This window comes from Pipra filicauda, unplaced genomic scaffold (assembly GCF_003945595.2).
Source record: "Pipra filicauda isolate LSUMZ 115617 unplaced genomic scaffold, ASM394559v2 scaffold676_size161992_pilon, whole genome shotgun sequence".
NCBI classification, from domain to species: Eukaryota; Metazoa; Chordata; class Aves; order Passeriformes; family Pipridae; genus Pipra; species Pipra filicauda.
Genome location: NW_024104838.1, coordinates 138,079 through 161,994, shown reverse-complemented (window position 1 = coordinate 161,994; position 23,916 = coordinate 138,079). Strand labels below are relative to the sequence as shown.

Genomic DNA, 23,916 nt, shown 5'->3' with positions numbered 1-23,916 from the left:
GCAGATCCGCACTGGGAATGTCCACTGCTTCTGTAACCCTTTCTGTGCTTGCTCTGGTCACGATTCTCCACAGGTCCCCAACCCTGGGGGCTGATGGGGGGACTCCCCCCAGCCAGCAGCTGGTGCTGCAGCAGCTGTGGGGCAGAGGGGGGTGGGAAAGGGGGGTCCGGGGTGGCCCCCTGAGCTCCCAACCTGCTGTGGGGACAGAGGGCTGCTGGGGGAGCACCCCCTGACCTGTGTCCCTGCACACACAGGACTGTTCCAGTTCCTGGGAAATTAGCTCATACATATTCGTTGCACATTTTTACATCTTCCCGAGCTCCCCCAGAGTGGGCGGTGTTCCATGGAAATCTCGGGACGCGCCTTCTGGCGCCTGCGCACTTCTCTCTGGTGCTGCTCTCGGGTGGTCGCAGGGGATGAAGGCTCAAAGTCTTCCTCTCCCGCTCGCCCGGTGCCTGGGCGCGGCATCGGGCGAGCGGGGGGCGAGACCGCCCGCGGATTGAGTGTGGGGGTCTCTCTGGAGGCGGGGAGCGCACAGAGCGCCATGTCGGCTGTGGGGAAGTGATGGAGGAGGCGGCGGCGGGTGCACTGCACTGTGAGTGGAAAGGCTGGAGGGCTCGGGAGGGTTTAGCGGAGGGGTTCGGGGGTTCCCGAGGGGTAGAGCGCGGGGCCTTGGAACCCTCTCGGGGGCTGCGGGGCTCGGGGGCTTTTCCAACGCCGTGGCTGCACTGCGCAGGCGCGTCGGCGGAGAGCTCATTAAAGAACTACAACTCCCATGAAGCCTCGCGTCACGTGCTGGACCCGCCATTTCTTTTCGGGCCACAGCGCCCCTGCCGGCCCGGCGGACCGACCTCAGGGAAAGGGGATCCTGATGCCCGCCCTGAACCCCAGAGACCGCAAAACTCAGCACACAGAGATCCTACAGGGAGGGTTCAGCAGTGGGGTTCAGGGGGTCCCCCAGCCCCCAGGGGAGGGGGCCTGGTGGTGCCCCCCAAAGTCCAGGGACGAGATGTACCACATCCGGGTAAGGGGATCCCAATGTCCCCAGTACAGCCCAGTGACCTCCCAGTGACTCTCAGTACGGCCCAGTAACCCCCTCAGTGACCAGCCAGTGCATCCCAGTGACCTCCCACTGCCTCCCAGTGTGGCCCAATGATCCTCCAGTGAGCACCCAGTAACCCCCAGTATGGCCCAGTAACCTCCCAGTGTCCCCCCGTGTGTCCTGGTAATCCCCCAGGAACTCCTCAGTCATCTGCCAGTGTCCCCCAGTGTGCCCCAGTTCTCCTCCAGTCCCTTCCAGTTTCCCCCAGTGTGCCCCAGTTCCCCCCCAGTCCCTCCCAGTGCCCCCTGGTTCCCCCCAGTGTGTCCCAGTATCCCCCAGTAATCCCCCAGTGCCCCCAAAGCCCCCCAACTGTCCCCAACGTGTCCCCAAATGCCCTTGGCCTTTCTGTGAGCGTGGGGGGAAGGAGGGGTGTTTTTGTGGTCAGAGGGTCCAGGGGGGGTCTCCTGGGGTGAGATGGAGGGTTGGGGACATCAGGGATGGGGTTTGGGGACAGTGGGGAGGGGTTTGGGGACAGTGGAATTGGGGGTTTCGGGGGGGGATTGAGGCCATGGGGAGGCCCTGGGGACATTGGAGACACCAGGGGGGTCTCGGGGTGTCAAGGGGGGGGTGGGGACACCAAGATGGTCTTGGGGACACCAGGAGGGTCTCAGGACTCACCTGCTCATGGTGCTGCCCCTCCTCTTTCCCCCCAGCCCCATTAACCCCCCCTTCCCCAGGTGGTTCCTTTGCCCCTGGGCAGCAAAGCCCCCACTGCTTCTGCAACTGGAGAGTGTTGGAGCCGTGGACCATTAACATTCCAGTCTCTCCCAGCTCTGCATCCCAAAAGTCGAGAGGGATCAGTCTGTCACCTCAAAGTGAATCAATCCCATTGAAAATGGCTCGATCCCATTCCAAAACCTCTGTGTTTCTTATTTTCCCTATGTAATTCTGAGGCAGCTGGTGCCACTCCTCAGCTCTCAGCAGGCTGAGGCTTGGCCTTGCACTTTTGCCTTTGCTGGATTTCTTCATCAAATATTTCTCTCTCCCTGAAAAGAAACATATGGAAGGTTTTTGATAATCTGGACATCTTTAGACCATCTGGACAAATGACAGTTTGCAGTGTTGGAACAGCTCAGCCAGAACGTTTTCCATGTTTAATCATTTATTCCCATCCCTCCCAGGAGGGAGGACACTGAACTCTTCCACAGAAACAGAAAACTAGTAACAAAAATTCAGAGACTACTGAAAACGAAAAATACCTTTTGCTCACAGGTGGCCCTTTCACGTCCTTCTCTTCTGCCTTCCTGCAATCCACGTTATCCACGGCAGCAGTTGCCTAGATCATGGCCCAAAAAAGCTTTTTAATTCATTAATAATCATTCCAGAAAACTGAATCACAGCTGGGGGGTGGGAGACCAAACAGGTGTTCAGGCTGGAGAGCCAGAGGCAGCTCCCCAGAGAGAGGCCTCAGAGATAGGGATGGAATCCATCAGACGGCCTTGGGCACTCTGTGAGAGGGAGAGAAGGAGCTGCAACTTCAGGGGAAGGACACCTGCGGTGAGCACCTGCTACCAAAGTTAAAAATGAGAAGGAAGAGACTGCTTTAGTTCACCCCACTTATGAAATATGAATTAATTTATAATTAAGAATACAGTGTGTTGTTAGAAACATTTGACTAGTGTGGATAAGTTAGAAAAAGTGTGTGACAGTATGTTAAATAGGTCCATGCGTGCCTCCTTCCCTGTAGCCTAGAAATTCCTGTGCTAGGTGGGATAAAAAAGCTTTACTGTAAACACTGCATGCCTTTTCTGCCATTTTGGGGTGGACGAGGAGGATGGAAGAATAAAACTTCTATTCTTAGTGACACAGTCAGATTGTCTTTATTAACAGCCAAGAATAGTAAAAGAGTTTAAAACTGTGTCAGGACAGATTTTAGGCATCAGCAGGTCTCCACAACTCCTTTAGTTCCATGAGGCTCTGCAGTGTCACAACTGGCCCTTGACTCCATGAGGTTCCAAAAAGTCCCAGGGTTCCTTTGGCTCCATGAGGCCCTGGAGTGTCAAAATGGCCTCTTGATTCCTTGAGATTCCACAGTGTCCCAGAATTCATTTTTTCCATGAGGCCATGGACTTTTACTCTGGAACCCTGATTCCCTGCAGCCATGCTGTGTCACAGTGGCACCTTGGTTCCATGAGATCCTACAGTGTCCCAGGGTTCCTTCTGGAGCATGAGACCCTGCAGTGTCACAGGTGCCCCTTGATTCCATGATATTCCACAGGGTTCCTCTGATTCCATGAGGCCCCACATGTCACAAAGGCCCCTTGATTCCAGGAGGTTCCACAGTGTCCCAAGGGTCCCTTGAGCTCCGTGGGGCTCTTTGACATCCCGTGACCTCCCGGCTCTTTAGGAGCCCTGAGAACTTCAACAGGGGGAAGTGCCGGATTCTGCCCTGGGATGGGGCAACCCCGCCTGGACGGACAGACTGGGAAGGAGAGGCTGGAAAGCAGGGCCGGGAAAGGGCCCTGGGGGTGCTGGTGGGTGGCCAGTTGGCCCTGAGTCAGCAGTGCCCTGGCAGCCAGGAGGGCCAAGCCTGTCCTGGGGGCATCAGGCCCAGCATGGCCGGCCGGGCCAGGGAGGGGATTGTCCCGCTCTGCTCTGCCCTGGGGCGGCCTCACCTGCACCATTGGGGCAGTTTGGGGGGACACAATGGAAGGGAGAGATTGAGCCATTGGAGAGTGTCCAAAGGAGGGCAAGGGAGATGGGGAAGGGCCTTGGGGGGAAGGCGTGTGAGGACACTGAGGGCACTTGGTGTGTTCAGCTGGAGAAGAGGAGACTGAGGGGAGACCTCAGTGCAGGTCCGACTTCCTGGGGAGGGGCAGAGGAGGGGCAGGCCCTGAGCTCTGCTCTGGGGGGACCAGGGACAGGACTGAGGGAATGGCCTGGAGTTGTATTAGGGGATGTTTAGGTTGGATCTCAGAAAAAGATTCTTCCCCCAGAAGGTGTTTGGGCACTGACCAGGCTCCCCAGGGCAGTGGGCACAGCACCAAGGCTGACAGAGCTCAAGAAGTGTTTGGATGATCCTCTCAGGATCATGGTGTGGTTCTTGGGGATGGTCCTGTGCAGGGCTAAGGGTTGGACTGGATGATCCTTGTGGGTCCCTTCCAACTCATCCTATTCTGTCATTCTGTGATTATCAACCCTGTGTTCAGCACAAACCAAAACACAGCCCTGCACTGGCCACGGGGAAGAAATTTAACTGTACTCCCCCTGAAACCAGCACAGCCTTTAGGGGCTCTCCCAGAAACATCCCACAGTCCTTTTGCCACCTGGAACCAGTGACTCTGAGTTCCTGCTTCCCCAGCCCCAGGGATGGTCTCCTTGTCTGCTCATTCTTCCACACTCTGTTTTCAGTGTTGGCATCTTAACCAGACAAGCCCCTTGGAGATAATTTACCTGTAAGTCTTCATTTCTTCTGCGGTTAATTAGATCTCAGAATCTCAGAAGTGCATTCAAAATGAATATGTTGTATTAAAGAAGAAATGAGAAAATACTTCCTTTTTTGTGACCTGTTTACTTTTTTCCTGTTTATACATTGATATCAGCCATCTCCATTTGATAGTGATCCAAGGCATGTCCCAGTTCAGCCTGAATAGATAAGAAAATCAAGACCCTTTTATGTCTGACAATCCGTCAGACTTTATCCCTATCCCCACCCCACCATTCCCTCATCAAACCCCTGGCACTCAAAGCAACCTTGGGCAAATCTGAGCTCCCTCCACTCAAGGCTGGACCTGCAGGTTTCAGCTCCTTGGCACCAACTCCCACCTGCTTGGCTTGGAGAAAGAGCTGCCCAAGACACAGAGGGATGTTCATTTATTGCCAGCAAACAAAACCAGAGGAAGGCACAGCTCAATAAAAACCAGAAGTCCTTCCCATGCTGTATATTAAGTACACATTGCCTCCACTGAAGTCCACTTTGCACAGTAGATAGTCTTAGACCAATGGCAAACACCTTCTGTGTCAAGCACAGAGCCCAAGATCCCCCAAACACTCCCTGCCCCGAATTCTGTCCATATTTGCCCTTTGCACAGAGTGAGTCACACACTGAAGCCACAAGTTCCCTCAATCCACAGAGGGAGGAAAAGGGAAAATGAATGAATTTCTGTGTTGTGCAGAGTTAAATCTCCATTTATTCCAATATTCTGGGGTTACAGAAACATTATCAAGCATCCTCTGTAGTATCTGTTCACTGGGGAAACATCTGTGTGGATGGCCAGGCCCAAGGAGTGGTCAGATCTACCTGAGACACTTTCATCTGGTCAGTCCCATCCCCCTGTCCATTGTTGGATGTCACTCAGGAGCCCAACTCTTGGCTCCCTGTGCATCTCCAGGATGGACTTTCACAGCCAACCTCTCGACCCGGGGGGCAGGAGGGCCTACCCTGAGAAGGCCTAAAATGCCATCAGACAATGCCAACAGTGCCAGCTCTCATGCAAGCTGTCTGTGAGATCTGCCAGTTACCGGTGGCACCCTGGGAATGGTTTTGGTGTTGAATGATGCTCAAACCAGCCTGGTTCACCCAACTCCAAACACACATCCTGCTTTTGGAAGTTGGATGGGACAGAGAAGCTGCTCACTGGCCTGTCCATTTGTGAGGAGCAGTCAATCCCTTCCTACTAGAGAAGTCCAGTCCCCTTTCATCCAGGCAGGTTCTTCTAACACAGCCCTTCTTGGGGTAGATGTGTGGAGATTCCTGCCTTGGCTGGGGACGCCCTCCAAGGACACTCCTCAAGGCTGAGCAAAAGAAATCTCCCCACGACAGTTGGTCTGGGTGAGTTCCATCAGATCTCTATGTAATAATTATTTCTTTTGGCTAGTTTCAATAAAATTGTTTCAATAATTGCCTCAATATAGTGCACTATCCTATCTTACACTGTACTACTAGTAGCTTTAGCCTTTTTACTGTGTAGTAAATAATTCTGATTTGGATCTTTTGATAATTTCTAAGAATTTTATATAAAATATTTTATTTAAAAATATTTTATATAAATATTCCAATTTGGCCAGTCATTAAAACCTGTGGGACAAAAGTGGTTCAGTCACACTTCTGTAATTCCTTAAATTTAATTTGTTGAAAAAATCTGAGGCAAAGATTGGATCCCTTATTCCTTGAGGCTCCGCAGTGGGACAATGGCTCCTTGATTCGATGAGGTTCCCCAGTGTCACAATGGTCCCTTTGACTCCAGAAGGCCTTGCAGAATCAGAATGGCACCTGGATTCTGTGAGGTTCCACAAGGTCACAATGGCCCCTTGATTCCATGAGATTCCACAATGTCCCGTTGGTTCCCTTTGGTTCCAAAAGGTTCTGGGATGTCACACTGGCCCCTTGATTCCCTGACATTCCACAAAGTCCCAGGGTCCTTTGGATTCCATGAGGTTCCGCAGTGTCCCATGTTCCCTTTGGTTCCAGGAGGCCCCAGTGGATTCCAATGGCCCCTGGATTCCAGGAGATTCCACAGTGTCCTGGGGTTCCCTTGTCTCCCTGACTTTTGGCAGTGTCCAGGGTCCCTTTGTTCCCAGGAGGTTCCTTTGTTTCCATCAGGTCCTGCCATGTCCCAGACTCCCTTTGGTTCCATGAGGTGCTGCAGGGTCACAATGTCCCCTTGATTCCAGGAGGTTCCACCATGTCCCAGGGTTCCTTTGGTTCCATGGGATTCCACAGTGCCAAAACTCCCTGGTTCTTCTCCTTCCAACATTTGTGGGCCCATTCTCTCCCTGCCTGGGATGGAGCCCCATTGTGTTTGTGCAGGAATGGATCCATGGCCATCCTGCCACTGCCCCAATTGAATGCTGCACAAACGTCACTGCAGGCCCGACCCTGGATGCAGGAACAGTCTGGGAACTCCAGGCCTGCTGACATTCAGCAGAGCCAGGCGGGGTCCCAAAGAGCACAAGTGAGTGACTGCAACCCCTGCAGGTCTCTGGCATTGCTGGGGACAAAGGCAGGAACTGCCAGGAGCTCTGCAGAGCCCTGACAGTGCCACTGCAATCCCAAGCTGCATTGCCCGGGGCAACCCTCAGCACAGCCAAGGCCACAACCCTTCCTGAAAGGTGTCCCTTCTGGGCAGGGCCAGGGGGACAAACCCCTCCATCTGTCCCTGCACATGTTGGGTCCAATTCTCAGCCCCCACTTAGGGACAAAGTCAGCCTACATTGGGTGTTTAGCTTTGCATTTCCTTCACTCTTTTGTGCTTCCAACACACACACCCCCCAGTGTGGGCAGAGTCTGGCCCCCCAAAGAACACAAGACCTGACTATTTGTGGCTCCTGCTGCAGTGGCTGGAACTTGGGCCACGATCTGTGCCAGGAGCAGAGAGGTCCCTCCCCACAGAAACTTCTTGGCAATGGAGTTATTAGGAAAACAGGACAGGCTGTGGGGATCACTTGCAGGGCACAGCCAGGGACATGTCTTGAACACCTTCCTGTTTACCATGACCAGCTTTTTCATTCCTTTTTCATTCCTTTTTCTCTCTGTTTTCTCATGCTTGTTCCTCCAGTGAGCACTGTGATCCTACCCTTGCTTTGGTTCTTTCCTAGACATCCCATGACAAATCTTGCCCAGTCCCCAAATCCCCTTTCTGGCTGCCCCTCATGAGTCTCAGAGCCCGAGGTCGAATCCCCCATGCTCAGCTGCAAGGTCACCCTGAGAGGTTCTGCCACTGATCCACTTGGTTACAGTTTCATACAGATATCTTGAAACTTCCTTGGAATTAATTTGTTACCTTTTGAGCTTAGAAGGGTTTCTCCATAAACACGGCAATTCATGTCCTCAAAAATGGAAATTCTTCGGAGAAGGAATTTGGGACTTTAGACTCAAAAGAATCTCAGAATGGTTTGGCTTAAAAGGGATATAAAAGCTCATGTGGTGCAAACTCCTGCACATGGACAGTGACATCTTCACTAATTTAGTCTGCTCAAAGTTCCTGACCTTGGACAAATCCAGGGAGGGCACATCCTCTTCTCTGGGAACCTGTTGCAGTTCTTGCCAACCCCACTGGTAAATATTTCTTCATTTTATCCAATATAAAGCTCCCTTATTTCAGTTTAAAACCATTGCCCCATATTCTGCCAATACAGGCCTTGGTAAAATGAATCACTGTGACTCTCTTAGACTATGAGCACAATGTTTTCATCTGCAAACACCTTGGAGAGTGCTCAGAGATGTCCCTACAAAAAGTTTGTCTTCATCTTTCTTAGAGGCCTCTCTGTTGTTGCATCCTGCCTCCATTGTCCTCAGGCCTGGTCGATGATCTCAGGAGCTCCTGACAAGCCTTGACCAAACCAGCTGAGCAATGAAGAGCCCCTGGACTGGACCAGGGATGTGGGGAAGTGTCCCTGGACTGGACCAGGTGCTCCTGGATGATACAGGTGGGAACAATCTGGAGTGGAACAGTTTGGGAACACAAGATAATCAGTCATCCTATGAAAGCCTTGGAAAATTCCCTACCTGAATCACAGCTCAAATGGAACAGTTTGGACACAGTTTCCAAATATTTTGGAAACTCCAGTCATTCCTGACACCAGGATGGCAATTCAGCAGATCACTAAAGCCAGTCCCCTTGTGAGCCCACACCCAGCGGGGCTGAGGGAGGCCCTGGCAGCTCCCCAGCACCTCCCTCTCAGTGGGACACCTCTGGCAGCCTCTCCCAGCTCGGGAACCCTCCAGTTTGCAACACTCCAAAGAGCGGCGCTGGTGCCCAGGACAATTCTGATCCCCTCCACAAACACTCCTCCAGCTGGGACCCTTGTCTGGTGGGAAACACAAAGGGATTGGTGGGAGTGTTTCCTTGACAACAGGAGAATTTGGGAGAGGGACCTTTCCACACCCAGCTCTTGATGTGTGCACACATCTCTGCCTGGGTGTGGGGGTGAATTGACTGTGGTGGGAATGTTGTTGTTGTGAATCTCTAATTCAGTCACTGTTAAAATTGTAGCAAATGCTATTGAATCACTTGATAACTGTTCAATTGGTCAAAGATTAAGTGCTACGAATGTCTTCTGTCCCCTTTTCTTTGGATCCTCCTTTCTTTGGCCTTGTGTAAATCATTTTCTTTCATCAAAAAATATATATTTTTCATGACTTCCACTTTAAAATCTTCCTCCCTAGCTAAACTACAGAACAATTCTAATTAGCTGTAGAAGACATTAAGACTTGAAGACAATTAAAGGAAGGGAGATAATTTGTTTTTCTGTGTTTTAATGGGTCCCACAGTGTGTTTGGAGTTGCATCAGCTGTCAGTCCAAGATGGGCCATGTCAGAACTGGTGAGGTTGGGGGGTGAGGAGCAAGGTTGATCATCCAGGGTCAGTGTGGATCTCCTGAGGAGACACTCAGCATCAAGATCACTTGGAGAACACCTCTATCACCTCTTCTCTGAACTTAAAAATATCCATAATTGAATTAAAACAAAAAAAGTACAAACTTCAAAGACTTGTTTTGAAATTGCCTTGAAGACAATTAAAGGAAGACAAAGAGATCCTGAGGGATATCTGCATTTTAATGAACCCCACAGTGTGTTTGCAGCCCAGCCCATGATCCTGAGGTACTGAGAGAAGATTGAAGCAGCTGCTGAAGAAGTCAGAAGCCAAAGTCCAAGTGCCTTGAAGCATTGCTGGGCCCCACTGAGGGCAGGCACTGCCAAAGCCTCCCCAGGGACTCCTTGGAGCAGCTCCTTGGAGGCCAGGAGTGCAGGCAGACAAAGGCTCTGGGCAGGCCCCTGCAATGCTGAGCAAAGCCTGCCTTGGTTTTGTGGAGCACAAAGGCCAAGGGCTGAGCCCCAGGCCCTGGCCCAGCAGATCCTGTCCCTCCCGGCTGGCTCAGGGCTGTTTGGGGGCACTGGGATGGGAGGGGGAGGAACAACAAAGGCCCAAAACTGGGCAACCCCTGCCAGGCTGCTGAGGGAGGGGCGAGGCAGAACCCAAGGGCAGAACCTGCCAGGAAAGTGGCTTGTGGTGGCCTGAGTGGCAGAGGCAGCTGCCAGAGGCAAGGGGACAACGGCCTGGGTGCCTTTGGGCCTTGCAGCCCTGCCAGAGCCCTTGGCCATCTCTCCTGCAGGCTGTCCTGCCCTGGCCCTGCTGCTGCTCTGGCCTTGCAGGCTGCACACACCCCTCCTGCTTTCCCACCCCCTCCCAGCAGCATTTCTAGACCCTCCCTGATGGCTCTGCACCAGCTCTGCCTGTTCCCTGGAACACAAAGCCATGGGCTGATCCTGACTCCCTCTGGGTGACCTCTTGCACCACAAGGGTCCCTGTTTAGTGACCTTTCTTTTTCCTCACCTTCTCTCTGAACCTTCCATGCTGCTCTTTGTGGAGATTTCATTCTATTTCCAATATGGAGAAAAGCTCCATCCTGTCAGATCTCCTCTAGACCCTCTCCAGTTCTTCCTCATTCCTCCAGAATGGGGAACCTCACAGACAGACAGACCAGTCCAGATGTGGTGACCCCAGAGCTGAGTCCAGGGGGGTGACAACTCCCTTGTCTGGGTGCCCACACTCCCCCTAAGGCAGCCCCATGTGCAGTTGGCCTTAAATGAAGGGGCCATTCTGATTCTTTGAAACGTCACGGAATCAAGTGGCACCGTGACACTGCAGGGCCTCATGGAACCAAAGGAATGCAGAGACACTGTGGAATCTCATGGAACCAAGGGACCATTGTGACATGGGGGGGCTCTTTGGAACAAAAGGAACCCTGAGACATCTCAGACCCTCCTGGAACCAAGGGCCCACTGTACCTCCCCAGAACTCCATGGAATCAAGCAGAGCCGCTGCCTCCCCCCCGCCACCGCACGGACCGGAGTCGCCGGCTCTGCCCCACTTGGACACCTCTGGGGTCAGCGTGTTCTTGGGCAGCACAACTGATCTCAGACCAGAGGGTTTCCCAGATTTTGCTTTACCCCCTGTTTCCCATGGTTTTGTTTTTTGTTCTTTGTTCATTGAGGGGGAAAAGGGGAAGGGAGGCACGTGTTGATCCCTGTTTTTATCCGTTAACAAAAGGGAGTTGGGGCAGGGGGGGAGAGAGGCAATTTCTCTCTCTGCTGTTGCTTTCAACTGTTCTCTTGGTATTGCTGGTTTTGTTGCTATATTTCTTGTCAGTAAACTGTTATTTTATTCACTCATACCTCCTGGAATTTTGTCTCCCTGTATTGGTGGGGAATAAAAGCGGAGTGAGTTCATTTTATTGGAGTTCCCAACCCAATATGTGTCTTTAAACCAGGAGAGTTTGCTCAAAGGCTCCCTGAAATTTGGCATCATTCACAAAGGACTTGAAAATACATTTTGTCCCATTATATAGAGAGATCTTCTGCATTGGTGGTCAAGGGCTGGTCACAGAAGGATTTCACCAGGAAGTTGCTGCCAAGAGGATTTTGTACCATGGATTTTATTGGACACTCTTCATTCAGCCAACTTCCCACCCACCACATCTTCCACTTCTTCAGTCCAGCTCTCACCAGTCTGGCCATAAGGAGACCACAGGAGACCATGTCAAAGGCCTTGATAAAATCTGGGCACACAACATCCCCTTCTATTCCCTCCCACAGGGGTTCTGAAATCCCTGCCTTGTCCTTCCCATGCCTGGCAATGGCTGCAGGAGGACTTGCCCTCTCCCCTTCCCTGCTGAGCCTGAGCAGTCTGGAACTCTGCCAACCCTCCTTGCTGCCCTGTTTGCAGACTGGTTCCATGTCTGCCTTTGCCAAGGCCCCAGGAAGCTCTGGGCTGGCTCTGGCCTTTCCAAGGGTTTGGGAGAGTCTCCCAGTGACACTGCCCAGCCTTCTCAATATCCCTGACACCAAAACCTTTTCCATATCCCACACTTCCAGAGGAGTGCCCAGGACACAACACAGGTTGTCCTGGTAGTTCTGGAAAATGAGAAGGGATTTCTTCCTGGAGGCCAACCACTCCAATTGGATTTGAGTGCAGCTGAAAGGTTCCCTCAGCATTTTGCCTGGTGCCTCCCTGCCCTGAAGGTTTGTGGCCATCAGGCTGGAGCTGAGGGGGTTGGGCAGGTGCCTGAGGAGGGGGGAGAACAAGGGCTGTGTCCAACTGTGCCAGGAGGGCTGTGCTGGGCAAGGATGAGGAGGCTGCAGAAAACAGTGGCACTGGGGAGGGGAGAGGAGCAGCTGGAGAGACCTTGTGCCTGCCCACGCTGGGCAGGAGCTGCCCCAGGATGGCAGCTCTGAAGCACTCCCAGGATGTCCCTGGGAACAGGAGGGGAAGACTGGATCTGAAAATGGAACCTGGAAAGCAGAGAGCAGGAGTGTCATGGTGACACTGCAGGAGAGTTGCAGCCCTGGAGCAAGGTGACAGAAGAGGTGCCCCAGTCCATGCAGTGGCCTCAGATGATCCCAGAGCATCCTGGAGATGCTGGAAGGGAGCCCAGCTCTGCTTCACAAGTTCCCAGGGCCTGTCCCTGCCTGTGCTCCAAGGGCTTCCACCCCCCAGGACTGTGCTCAGAGAGCACTCAGGCCTTACAGCGAGAAAGGGGCTCAGGAGGACAGTGTGGGAGTGACAAGAGAGCAGCTCTGCAAAGACCAAGCACTGCTGCTCCCTGGCAGTGCTGCTGGGCTGGGATTATTGTCCCCTTCCCCTTTGCAAATACACCCTGTCCTGCAGTGTGCTGTCCTTTAGGAACATCTGAGAAGAAGGGTCTTGGACAAAGAAGGCACTGCAGGGTCCTTTATTTGGTTTAAATACACAGATTGCACAATTCATCATTTATACATCTCTGGGTCAAATTCAGTGGGCAGACATTAAATTAGAAGGCAGACGCATAATAATATTTCATTGCACAGGAAATTATTGCAAGAACAATCTGATGACCTCCATGAAAAACCTGAACAGGAAGGCTGGGCCATTAAGGAGTCCCATTCTGAATGCTACACACCAGAAAACAGGTACTTTATTGCTCCTGAAAAGCATCCAGACATCATTTTCCTTATGGCATCCTTGAGCTCCTGGTTCCTCAGGCTGTAGATGAAGGGGTTCAGTGCTGGAGGCACCACCGAGTACAGAACTGACAGGGCCAGATCCAGGGATAGGGAAGAGATGGAGGGGGGCTTCAGGTAGGCAAAGGTGCCAGTGCTGACAAACAGGGAGACCACGGCCAGGTGAGGGAGGCACGTGGAAAAGGCTTTGTGCTGTCCCTGCTGAGAGGGGATCCTCAGCACAGCCCTGAAGATCTGCACATAGGAGAAAACAATGAAAATGAAACAACCAAACACTAAACAGCGAGTAACCCCAATGAGCCCAATTTCCCTGAGGTAGCCTGAGTGTGAGCAGGAGAGCTTGAGGATGTGTGGGATTTCACAGAAGAACTGGCCCAGGGCATTGCCCTGGCACAGGGGCAGGGAAAATGTATTGGCTGTGTGCAGCAGAGCATTGAGAAAGCCAGTGGCCCAGGCAGCTGCTGCCATGTGGGCACAAGCTCTGCTGCCCAGGAGGGTCCCGTAGTGCAGGGGTTTGCAGATGGCAACGTAGCGGTCGTAGCACATGATGGTGAGGAGGGAAAACTCTGCTGACATGAAGAAATAAAAGAAAAAGAGCTGTGCAGCACATCCCATGTAGGAGATGGTTGTGGTGTTCTGGAGGGAATTGTGCATGGCTTTGGGGACAGTGGTGCAGATGCAGCCCAGGTCTGTGAGGGAGAGGTTGAGCAGGAAGAAGCCCATGGGGGTGTGCAGGTGGTGGTCGCAGGCTACGGCGCTGAGGATGAGGCCGTTGGCCAGGAGGGCAGCCAGGGAGATGGCCAGGAAGAGCCAGAAGTGCAGGAGCTGCAGCTCCCGCCTGTCTGCCAATGCCAGGAGGAGGAACTGGGCCATGGAGCTGCTGTTGGACATTTGCTGCTTCCCAGCACAGGGACACTGTTGAGAAACAGGAGAGGACAGGGAGAAGTTAAGACAGACTCCGCCAAGCAAAGCCACTTTATTTCTCACAGAAATCCCCCAAACTGAAAGGCTTTTCCTTTCTCTTGTTTGTGCTGGCTGAGGGTGCTGTGAGGAACAGGAGCTCTGCCCACGTGCTGCCAAGGGCTCAGTTTTCCCCTTCTCCAGTGGGGACATGGAGCTGCTCTGCCACAGCATCAAACCCTCCCAAGGGATGTCAGGCATCACCCATCTTGGATGGAAAAGTTCAGTCTCCACTCTCAAGACGTGGAAAGGTTTAGCATGTCCTTTAAATAATGTTGTCTGTGTTTATTATTTTTGATGGTTGCATCTGGTACCTGTTCTTGTTAGGAGTACAAATCCTCATTTTTATGATGCAAATTGTAATGAGACTTTAAACAAGAGAGGACAAACAGCTCAGCTCTCTGTAGCTCAGTGCAGAGCCAGGAGAGCTGCAGTGTCCCTCTGTCTGTTCTCATCTGCCCTGTGCTTTCCCTTGTGCTGCCTGAACATAACTTCACATGCAAATTAATTTTTAATAAACACAAATACCTACAGTCTGATGAGTGCAGGGCAGCACTGTTTAAAAGGGCAGCTTTGTTAAATGTTCTCTGTTCCAGCCCAGCAATGCAGCATTGCCCAGGGGAATCTCTGGCTGTGCAGGCTCTGATGGCAACGTCAGAGCAACCCTGAGGGGACTGGAAAAGTCACCCAGAGCTACATGTAAGGCACAGGTGTGGTGATTTCTGATACTGCCTGGTCTCTTCTCCTCTAGGAGGAATAGATTGGCAGTTTCAGTGCCTCCTCCTGAACTGTGAGATTAATTTTTAGGACCAATTTCCTACCCAGAAAACACATATTTGAAGATGGAAAGTACAGGATCCTTAATTTTCAGGTATCCCATGCTTGCTGTGCTTTCTTAAAACTCCTCTGAGAAATGTTCTGTAATGACCTGGAGCTGTGAGAGCCCTGACAACCTGCAGCCTACTCTAAACAGGTGAAGAGCTTTTCCCTGCCCTCCCAGGGGTTGCTCCTTGCCCACAGCCCTTGTGCCCCAGCCCTGGGAGCAGCTCCCCGGGCCGGCTGAGAGCTGCCCCTGGCAGGCAGCAGAGTCCCTGCCCAGCACAGCGCCCTGGGCTGCAGGACCCTGCTCTGCCCCACAGCCCTGGGCACCCCTGGCTGCACCCCCGGCATCACAGCTCTTCCAAAGTGCCCCAAAACAGCCCCTGCTCACCCATCCCATCAGGGTCTGGGCCAGCTTTAGGAGATGCCTCCAGGAGCTGCCCCTGCACTGCCCTGCAGCCACAGACTCACCATGTGCAGCCCTGCCAAGGTTCCTCCTGCAGGGAGCTCTCAGCCCTCCTGCCAGTGCTGAGCCCCTTGAAGCTCTGTCTGTGCCCTGCTGGTGTCCCTGAGCTGGCCTGGCAGTGCCCTCAGCCCTGCTGGGCTGTGCAGAGGAGCTGCTCCTGGGCAGAGCTGACTCTTTGAAGCTCTTCTTGCTTGCCAGGAGCTCCCTGTGTGCCAGGAGCCCAGCCCAGCTCAGCAGCACAGCAACAGCCCCAGGCATTTCATGACCCTCAGGGGGGTTTGATGTTGTTTACATGAGACTCAGTCCCTGAGAGGAAGTTCAAACAACTTTTCAAGAAGTCAAAATGAGATGGAAACACTAAAGTTTCTTGTAGTGCTAATGAGTCTCACTGAGGGACACAAGTGAGAACTTGTCCCCAGGTTCCAGTCAGAGCAGAAATCTGCAGACAGTGATGACAAGGATGGACAAGCAAGGGAAAGGTGGCTCTGATGCTGAAGAAACCTTGACTTGTTTCCTTAATCCAGAGGACCAAGCCCTGACCGCCAGACCCTTGGAAGGGACATCCTGTCCCTGCCTCATTCCTCAGGGCTCTTCCTGGGGCACTGGGATGTGGGATGTGCAATGCCTAGGGCAGGACCATGGGGTGGCACCTGCCAGGCTGCTGAGCAGGGACAAGGAGGCCATGAGGCCCCAGGGCTGCAAGGGGCACTCCCCTCCTCCTGGCCTCAGGGGCACAGACAGCAGCCATGGCCAAAGGCCTGCAGAAGGTGGCTCTGGCAGGGCCTTTCAGCTTCTCCCCCTCCCTGTCTCCTCTCCAGCCCAGGCTGTCCTACGGTGTCCATGCCCTGCCCCTTTCCCTGCAGGCTGTCGTCATCCCCCCGGCTGCCCCACCTGGCTGGCACCTTCCTGCACTGACATCTCTGCGTCCTCCCTGGCTCTTCCTGCACACACAAAGCCTTGGCCTCATCCAGACTTCTTCTTGGTGATGTGTTGCATCACACCAGTGCCCTCAGAGTAAAACTCTTTGTTTCCAGTCTGGACATCTCCAGCTGTACTTAGCATTATTTCTTTGTTTCTCATGCTGTTTCCTGCTATGACAAAAGGAACCACCATCTCTGAAACCACCCTTCAAGCCCTCTCTGGCTACTCCTGCACTGTCCTCAGTCTCCACACCATAGAACCCAGAGCTCCTTAGTCCCTACAGAGTGGTCATGGGCTTGAGGCCTCCAAATCTTTTCTTGGGAGATCCCTGGGTACTCTCCAAGGTGTTTGCAGATGAACACATGGTGCTCATAGTCTAAGGAAATCCCAGGGATGCTTTTTACCAAGGCCTGTAGTGGCAGAACACAGGGCAATGGTTTTAAACTGAAAGAGAAGAGTTTTATATTTGTAATAGGGAGAAATATTTAACAATGAGGGTGGCAAGAACTGGAAATGGTTTGCAGAGAAGTGGATGTCCCATCCCTGCATTCGTCCAAGGTCAGGGAGGGTGAGTAACCTCAATTAGTAAAAGATGTCACTGCCCACGTCCAGGGACTTGGACCAGATGACCTTTTAGCTCCCTTGCAAGCAAAATATTTCTGGGATACTTTCAGTCCCAAACTCCTTCTCCAAAGAATTTCCAAGTTCAGGACATGAATTGCCATGTTTTTGGAGAAAGCCTTCTAAGCTCAAAAGGTAAAAAAATAATTCAAAGACACTTGCAAAATATCTGTGTGAAGGCTTCACCAAGTGGGTCAATGGCAGAACCTCCCAGGATGACCTCACAAATGTGGGTGGGGTTTTCATGCTTGGGCTCTGAGACTTATGATGGGCAACAAGAAAGCACATTTGGGGACTGAGCAAGACTTTTCATGGGATGTCTAGGAAAGAACGAAAGGAAGGGGAAGGGTAGGATTACAGCGGTTTGTGGATGAACAAGGATGAGAAAACAGAGGGAAAAGAAGCTGAAAAAGCTGGTCATGTTAAACAGGAGGCTGGTCAAGACACATCCCTGGCTGTGCCCTGCAAGTGATCCCCACAGACTGTCCCCTTTTCTTAAAAACTCCATTGCCAAGAAGTTTCTGTGGGGAGGGACCTCTCTGCTCCTGGCATGGGAGCCGAAGTTCCAACCCCTGCAGCAGGAGCCACAAATAGTCAGGTCTTGTGTTCTTTGGGGATCCAGACTCTGCCCACACGGGGGGGAGGGGGGGGGGAGGTGGTGTTGGAAGCACAAAAGAGTGAAGGAAATGCAAAGCTAAACACCCAATGTAGGCTGACTTTGTCCCTAAGTGGGGGCTGAGAATTGGACCCAACATGTGCAGGGACAGATGGAGGGGTTTGTCCCCCTGGCCCTGCCCAGAAGGGACACCTTTCAGGAAGGGTTGTGGCCTTGGCTGTGCTGAGGGTTGCCCCGGGCAATGCAGCTTGGGATTGCAGTGGCACTGTCAGGGCTCTGCAGAGCTCCTGGCAGTTCCTGCCTTTGTCCCCAGCAATGCCAGAGACCTGCAGGGGTTGCAGTCACTCACTTGTGCTCTTTGGGACCCCGCCTGGCTCTGCTGAATGTCAGCAGGCCTGGAGTTCCCAGACTGTTCCTGCATCCAGGGTCGGGCCTGCAGTGACGTTTGTGCAGCATTCAATTGGGGCAGTGGCAGGATGGCCATGGATCCATTCCTGCACAAACACAATGGGGCTCCATCCCAGGCAGGGAGAGAATGGGCCCACAAATGTTGGAAGGAGAAGAACCAGGGAGTTTTGGCACTGTGGAACCCCATGGAACCAAAGGAACCCTGGACACGGCGGAACCTCCTGGAATCAAGGGGACATTGTGACCCTGCAGCACCTCATGGAACCAAAGGGAGTCTGGGAGGTGGCAGGGCCTGATGGAAACAAAGGAACCTCCTGGGAACAAAGGGACCCTGGACACTGCCAAAAGTCAGGGAGACAAGGGAACCCCAGGACACTGTGGAATCTCCTGGAATCCAGGGCCCATTGGAATCCACTGGGGCCTCCTGGAACCAAAGGGAACATGGGACACTGTAGAACCTCATGGAATCCAAAGGACCCTGGGACTTTGTGGAACATCAGGGAATCAAGGGGCCAGTGTGACATCCCAGAACCTTTTGGAACCAAAGGGAACCAACGGGACATTGTGGAATCTCATGGAATCAAGGGGCCATTGTGACCTTGTGGAACCTCACAGAACCCAGGGGCCATTCTGATTCTGCAAGGCCTTCTGGAGTCAAAGGGACCATTGTGACACTGGGGAACCTCATGGAATCAAGGGTCCAATGTGACAGTGGGGAAAATGATGTAATCAGTGGGCCAGTGTGATACTTCAGGGCCTTATAGAGCCAAATAACACTGGGAAACAGTGCAACCTCATGGAATTGTTGCCTGTGTTTTTTGGTGCTGAAAAAAAATCTCCAGAGCGGTTAATTAGGGGTGAGATAAGAAAGGGTTTATTTGCCAAGGCAGTCGGTGATATAGACGCATGCGCCGGCCGTGCCTGAGAGGTTACATTTTATAGCATTATCCATCCAATCCCAGATGTGTCCACCCTTTGGCCTTTCCTCTGGACCGCCCCGGGTCCACCCCTTGAGAAGTGGGTCTGGGGTGTATTTTGGGACCCCCTCTTCATCATCTTCAGCTTCATCAGAGCACAAAGGGTACATGATTACCTAATTCTTGACCGTACTCTGTGGTTTAGGCCCTGATACGCTGTTCTCCAAACAGTCTAGGCCTTTGCCTTGACAAAAGACTAAACACTGCTACTGAATTCAGGGGTAGGTTGATATAGAAGGCATAGAACGGGGTAAAAGGGTTAGGGAATGTGTAAACAAGGGAAAGGAACAAGAGACAAAGGGGTTTCTGCTTTTTAAAACCTACAATTCTTACCAGTCTTACAAATATTAGAAAAATAAAAAAAAACATTAGGGGTCTAAGGCATCAAATCAAGGAGCCATTGTTGCACTGCAGAGCCTCAAGGAATAAGGGATCCAATTTTGGCCTCAGATTTTGTCAACAAATTAAATTTAAGGAATTACAGAAGTGCGATTGAACCACTTTTGTCCCACGGATTTTAATGATTGGCCAAATGTGAATATTTACATAAAATGAATCCTTTATTCTTTTAAATGATTAGACAAAAGATCTAAATCAGAATTCTTTACTACACAATACATAGGTTAAAACTACAGGTAGTACAGTATAAGATAGGATAGTGCACTATATTGAAGCAATTATTGAAACAATTTTATATTAGAGCTAGCCAAAAGAAATTATTTTTACATAGAGATCTGATGTAACTCACCCAGACCAACGGTCGTGGGGAGATTTCTTTTGCTCAGCCTTGAGGAGTGTCCTTGGAGGGCGTCCTCACCCAAGGCAGGAATCTCCACACATCTACCCCAAGAAGGGCTGTGTTAGAAGAACCTGCCTGGATGAAAGGGGACTGGACTTCTCTAGTAGGAAGGGATTGACTGCTCCTCACAAATGGACAGGCCAGTGAGCAGCTTCTCTGTCCCATCCAACTTCCAAAAGCAGGATGTGTGTTTGGAGTTGGGTGAACCAGGCTGGTTTGAGCATCATTCAACACCAAAACCATTCCCAGGGTGCCACCGGTAACTGGCAGATCTCACAGACAGCTTGCATGAGAGCTGGCACTGTTGGCATTGTCTGATGGCATTTTAGGCCTTATCAGGGTAGGCCCTCCTGCCCCCCGGGTCGAGAGGTTGGCTGTGAAAGTCCATCCTGGAGATGCACAGGGAGCCAAGAGTTGGGCTCCTGAGTGACATCCAACAATGGACAGGGGGATGGGACTGACCAGATGAAAGTGTCTCAGGTAGATCTGACCACTCCTTGGGCCTGGCCATCCACACAGATGTTTCCCCAGTGAACAGATACTACAGAGGATGCTTGATAATGTTTCTGTAACCCCAGAATATTGGAATAAATGGAGATTTAACTCTGCACAACACAGAAATTCATTCATTTTCCCTTTTCCTCCCTCTGTCAATCAAAGGAACTTGTGGCTTCAGTGTGTGACTCACTGTGTGCAAAGGGCAAATATGGACAGAATCCAGGGCAGGGAGTGTTTGGGGGATCTTGGGATCTGTGCTTGACACAGAAGGTGTTTGCCATTGGTCTAAGACTATCTACTGTGCAAAGTGGACTTCAGTGGAGGCAATGTGGACTTAATATACGACAGGGCAAGGACTTTTGGTTTTTATTGAGCTGTGCCTTCCTCTAGTTCTGTTTGCTGGCAGTAAATGAACATCCCTCTGTGTCTCGGGCAGCTCTTTCTCCAAGCCAAGCAGGTGGGAATTGGTGCCAAGGAGCTGAAACCTGCAGGTCCAGCCTTGAGTGGAGGGAGCTCAGATTTGCCCAAGGCAGCTTTGAGTGCCAGGGGTTTGATGAGGGAATGGTGGGGTGGGGATAGGGATAAAGTCTGATGGATTCTCAGACATAAAGGGTCTTGATTTTCTTATCTATTCAGGCTGAACTGGGACATGCCTTGGATCACTATCAAATGGAGATGGCTGATATCAATGTATAAACAGGAAAAAAGTAAACAGGCCACAAAAAAGGAAGTATTTTCTCATTTCTTCTTTAATACAATATATTCATTTTGAATGCACTTCTGATATTTTGAGATCTAATTAAGCACAAAAAAAATGAAGACTTAGAAGTAAATTATCTTCAAGGGGCTTGTCTGGTTAAGATGCCAACACTGAAAACAGAGTGTGGAGGAATGAGCAGACAAGGAGACCATCCCTGGGGCTGGGGAAGCAGGAACTCAGAGTCGCTGGTTCCAGGTAGCAAATGGACTGTGGGATGTTTCTGGGAGAGCCCCTGAAGGGTGTGCTGGTTTCAGGGGGAGTGTGGAGAATTAGCTAGCAGGACAAGGGCATATGGATATAGCTAAAGCTATGGATGAGCTGTTAGAGTATAGAACACAGCTTGTCTAGGCCCATGAGAAAATCTGAGATAGCAAGGCCATGGCAAGGCTACAGTGTCTTTGTATGTGCTAGTTGGCTGGTGAACAGGACGTTGTGATTAGCAAAACAAAAGCAACTGAGAGCCACCTGTGTCAACATAAGAAAGGAGTAAGAGGTGAAATCAACATTTAAGCCAGAGCCAATAATGAGCTTAGCTTTTGCAATATGTATGAGCTAATTATAAAGCATATATTAAGCTGTTAGCAGTGATCAATAAACGAAGCTTGCTGATTCTCATATTGAGGGTCCCTTTCTTCCCTCGTGTGACATTTTCCCACAGTATTTGTGCCATTTTCCTGTGAGTTTTATCTGTCTCATAGAGGTGTCAGTCAAAATTTCCAAGATCCAATTAAAGTTTGCATGATAGAAAAGTCACTATGATTGTTTTCTAATCTACCAACTTTATAACATAATTATACAGAAAAATTAAATACTCTCATTTAAAACCCAAACAAACCATTGAGACACCCACATTTATTTTAATTTAATGCTTTAACTCAAAGCAACCATTCCCATGCAGATTCTCCACATACCAGCAATCCCTGCTTGTTCCCAAATGTTGTCAAAGATGCAGCCTCCTCTTTTTAACTCTCAGGTGTCTCCGTGCTCCGAAGATCTCGGGTGGAGCCCAGGGCAGGCCAGTTTTGCTCCCAGGAACCTGCCAGAGCCCTTCTTAGGTGGTGCCAATCTCACAGGCAGCGTTTCCCAAAGCTGGAGGAAGCCTGAAAAGGAAGGAAACTTCCCCAAAGCCAAGCCAGGCTTTTCTCAGTATCTGAGCTGCTGCCCAGAGCCTTTGCCTCCCTGCACCCACGGCCTCCAAGGGTCTGCTGGAGAGTCCCTGGGGAGGCTTTGTCAGGAATGGCCCTCGGGGGGCTCCTTAAGGCTTCAAGGGACTGCAGGATTTTCAGAGCAATTTGGGTTTTTCTTTTGATTTTGCATTTCTGAGAGGTTTGTGCAACCATGGCCTCCAATTCTCTGCTGTAACGAGTCCCGTGAGAGCCTCAGGCAGTGACAACCCTCAGGGGGGCTCGTTAATGCTTCAAGGCACTCAGGGTTTATTGAGGTACTTTTTTTGACACTGAGCCTCTGAGAGGTTTGTTCAGTCATGGCCTCCAATGACCTGCTCTAATTAGTCCCCTGAGAGACTCTGTCAGTTGGGACACCCAGTGGGGCTCGTTAATGCTTCAGGGACTGCAGGGTTTTCACAGGACTTTGTGTTCTGCTTTCCACACTCAGTGTCTGAGAGGTTTGTGCAATCCTCTGCAGTTACCTGCTCTAATGAGCCCTTGAGAGGCTTTGTCAGTTGTGACACTCTGTGGGGCTCATTAATTCTTTGAAGTAGTTCAGTTTTTAAGGGCACTTTGGCTTTTGCTTTTGACACAAAGCCTGTGACAGATTTGTGCAATCATGGCCTGCAGTGATCTCCTTCATGGAGTCCTTGAGGAGCCTGGATTGGGAATGGCCCTCAGTGGGACCCATTAATGCTTCAAGATATGTCGAGTTTCTCTTCTGACTTGGACTCATGGAAAGGTTTGTGCAATCTCCTCTCAGAGGAGAACCTCACCTGAGGTTCAAGGACTCGGCGCCAAGTGCACCGTGGGGACCACGGGGCTCCTTAAAATCCATCAAGTGCTAAGAAACCACAGCTCTTCCTTGATTCTCCTCTAGTCTAGTGCAGTTAATGAGGAAGTTTTCTTAAAACGCAGAAATACTTCAAAGAGGTTCTAATAAACATGCATTCTTATTTTCAAGGGTGTAGTTTATTATTTTTCTCCTTTGAGAAGAGTTGATTGCATCATTCTCCAATTGATATGGATCCAGGGTCTCTCCTAAGGAGGTTTGGACTGGTTGGAGCTTACTCTTCAGGTCTGACACAGTGTGGACAACCTTGCTCCACATTTCCCAACCCCATCCTGTCTCTGCTCAGTCTCCTGGGTCCTGCTTTGCTCACAGAACTCAGCAAAGAGGGGTTTTTCTTCTTTTTTTGCCACAATCTGAAACTCATGAGGTTCACCTTTGGTAACAGACCCTCCTCAGCTGTGAGCCAAGTCCCCGCTGCCAGCAGTGAGGTTCAGCTCCCCCAAGGCAAAACTGTGCCAGAAATGTTTTAGACACCCAGGAAGTGAAATAATAAACAGGAATAAAGAGTTGGTACTGGGGGGACACTTGGGGATCCTGAGGGGCACTTATGGGGCGGTTTTGGGGGGGACATTTAGGGGACACTTGGGCATCCAGGGGGGCGCTTCAAGGTCGGGGACTGCGCCGGGGCTGGATGCCTGAAGAATGGACACACAGCCCTGGAACCGTTGGATCTCCTGGATAATTGAAGTGCCTCTAGCGGAAGGTGCACGGCCTGCCTGCCCCTCCTGCTGAGCACCAGCTCCATCTCCCAGTGGCCTTTCAGAAATCCAGGGCTGGGTGTGGATTGAACACTATGGCAAGGGGCAGGATAAAGTTGCTTGGCTTCCACCCTTGGTGTCTCAGTGTTTGTGATCTTGGGAATCCTCACGAGCCTGAAACAATGGCAGATTATCTGTTCTCATAAGATGTGTACCTGGAGATTTTTTTTTGATCTGTGTTTAAGTCTTCCTTGAAAATACAACTGATAGAGAACAATGGAAAAAAAATAAAAAGAGGAAAAAAAAAGAAA

At 51.2% G+C, this 23,916-nt stretch overlaps 1 protein-coding gene and 1 long non-coding RNA gene across 2 annotated transcripts; one reads left to right on the top strand and one right to left on the bottom strand.

Moving 5' to 3' along the window:
* Positions 1-465: 465 nt before the first annotated feature.
* Positions 466-2,910, top strand: LOC120324729. The gene is made up of 2 exons (XR_005566253.1): positions 466-595; positions 1,756-2,910. It is a non-coding gene; the product is annotated as an uncharacterized LOC120324729 (long non-coding RNA).
* Positions 2,911-13,067: 10,157 nt separating this feature from the next.
* LOC113992596 (olfactory receptor 14J1-like) lies at positions 13,068-13,589 on the bottom strand (the record flags this gene model as incomplete). The annotated part of the gene is made up of 1 exon (XM_039388687.1): positions 13,068-13,589. A coding segment is annotated over exon 1 (522 nt), but the record flags the coding sequence as incomplete, so codon positions are not given.
* Positions 13,590-23,916: the final 10,327 nt, after the last annotated feature.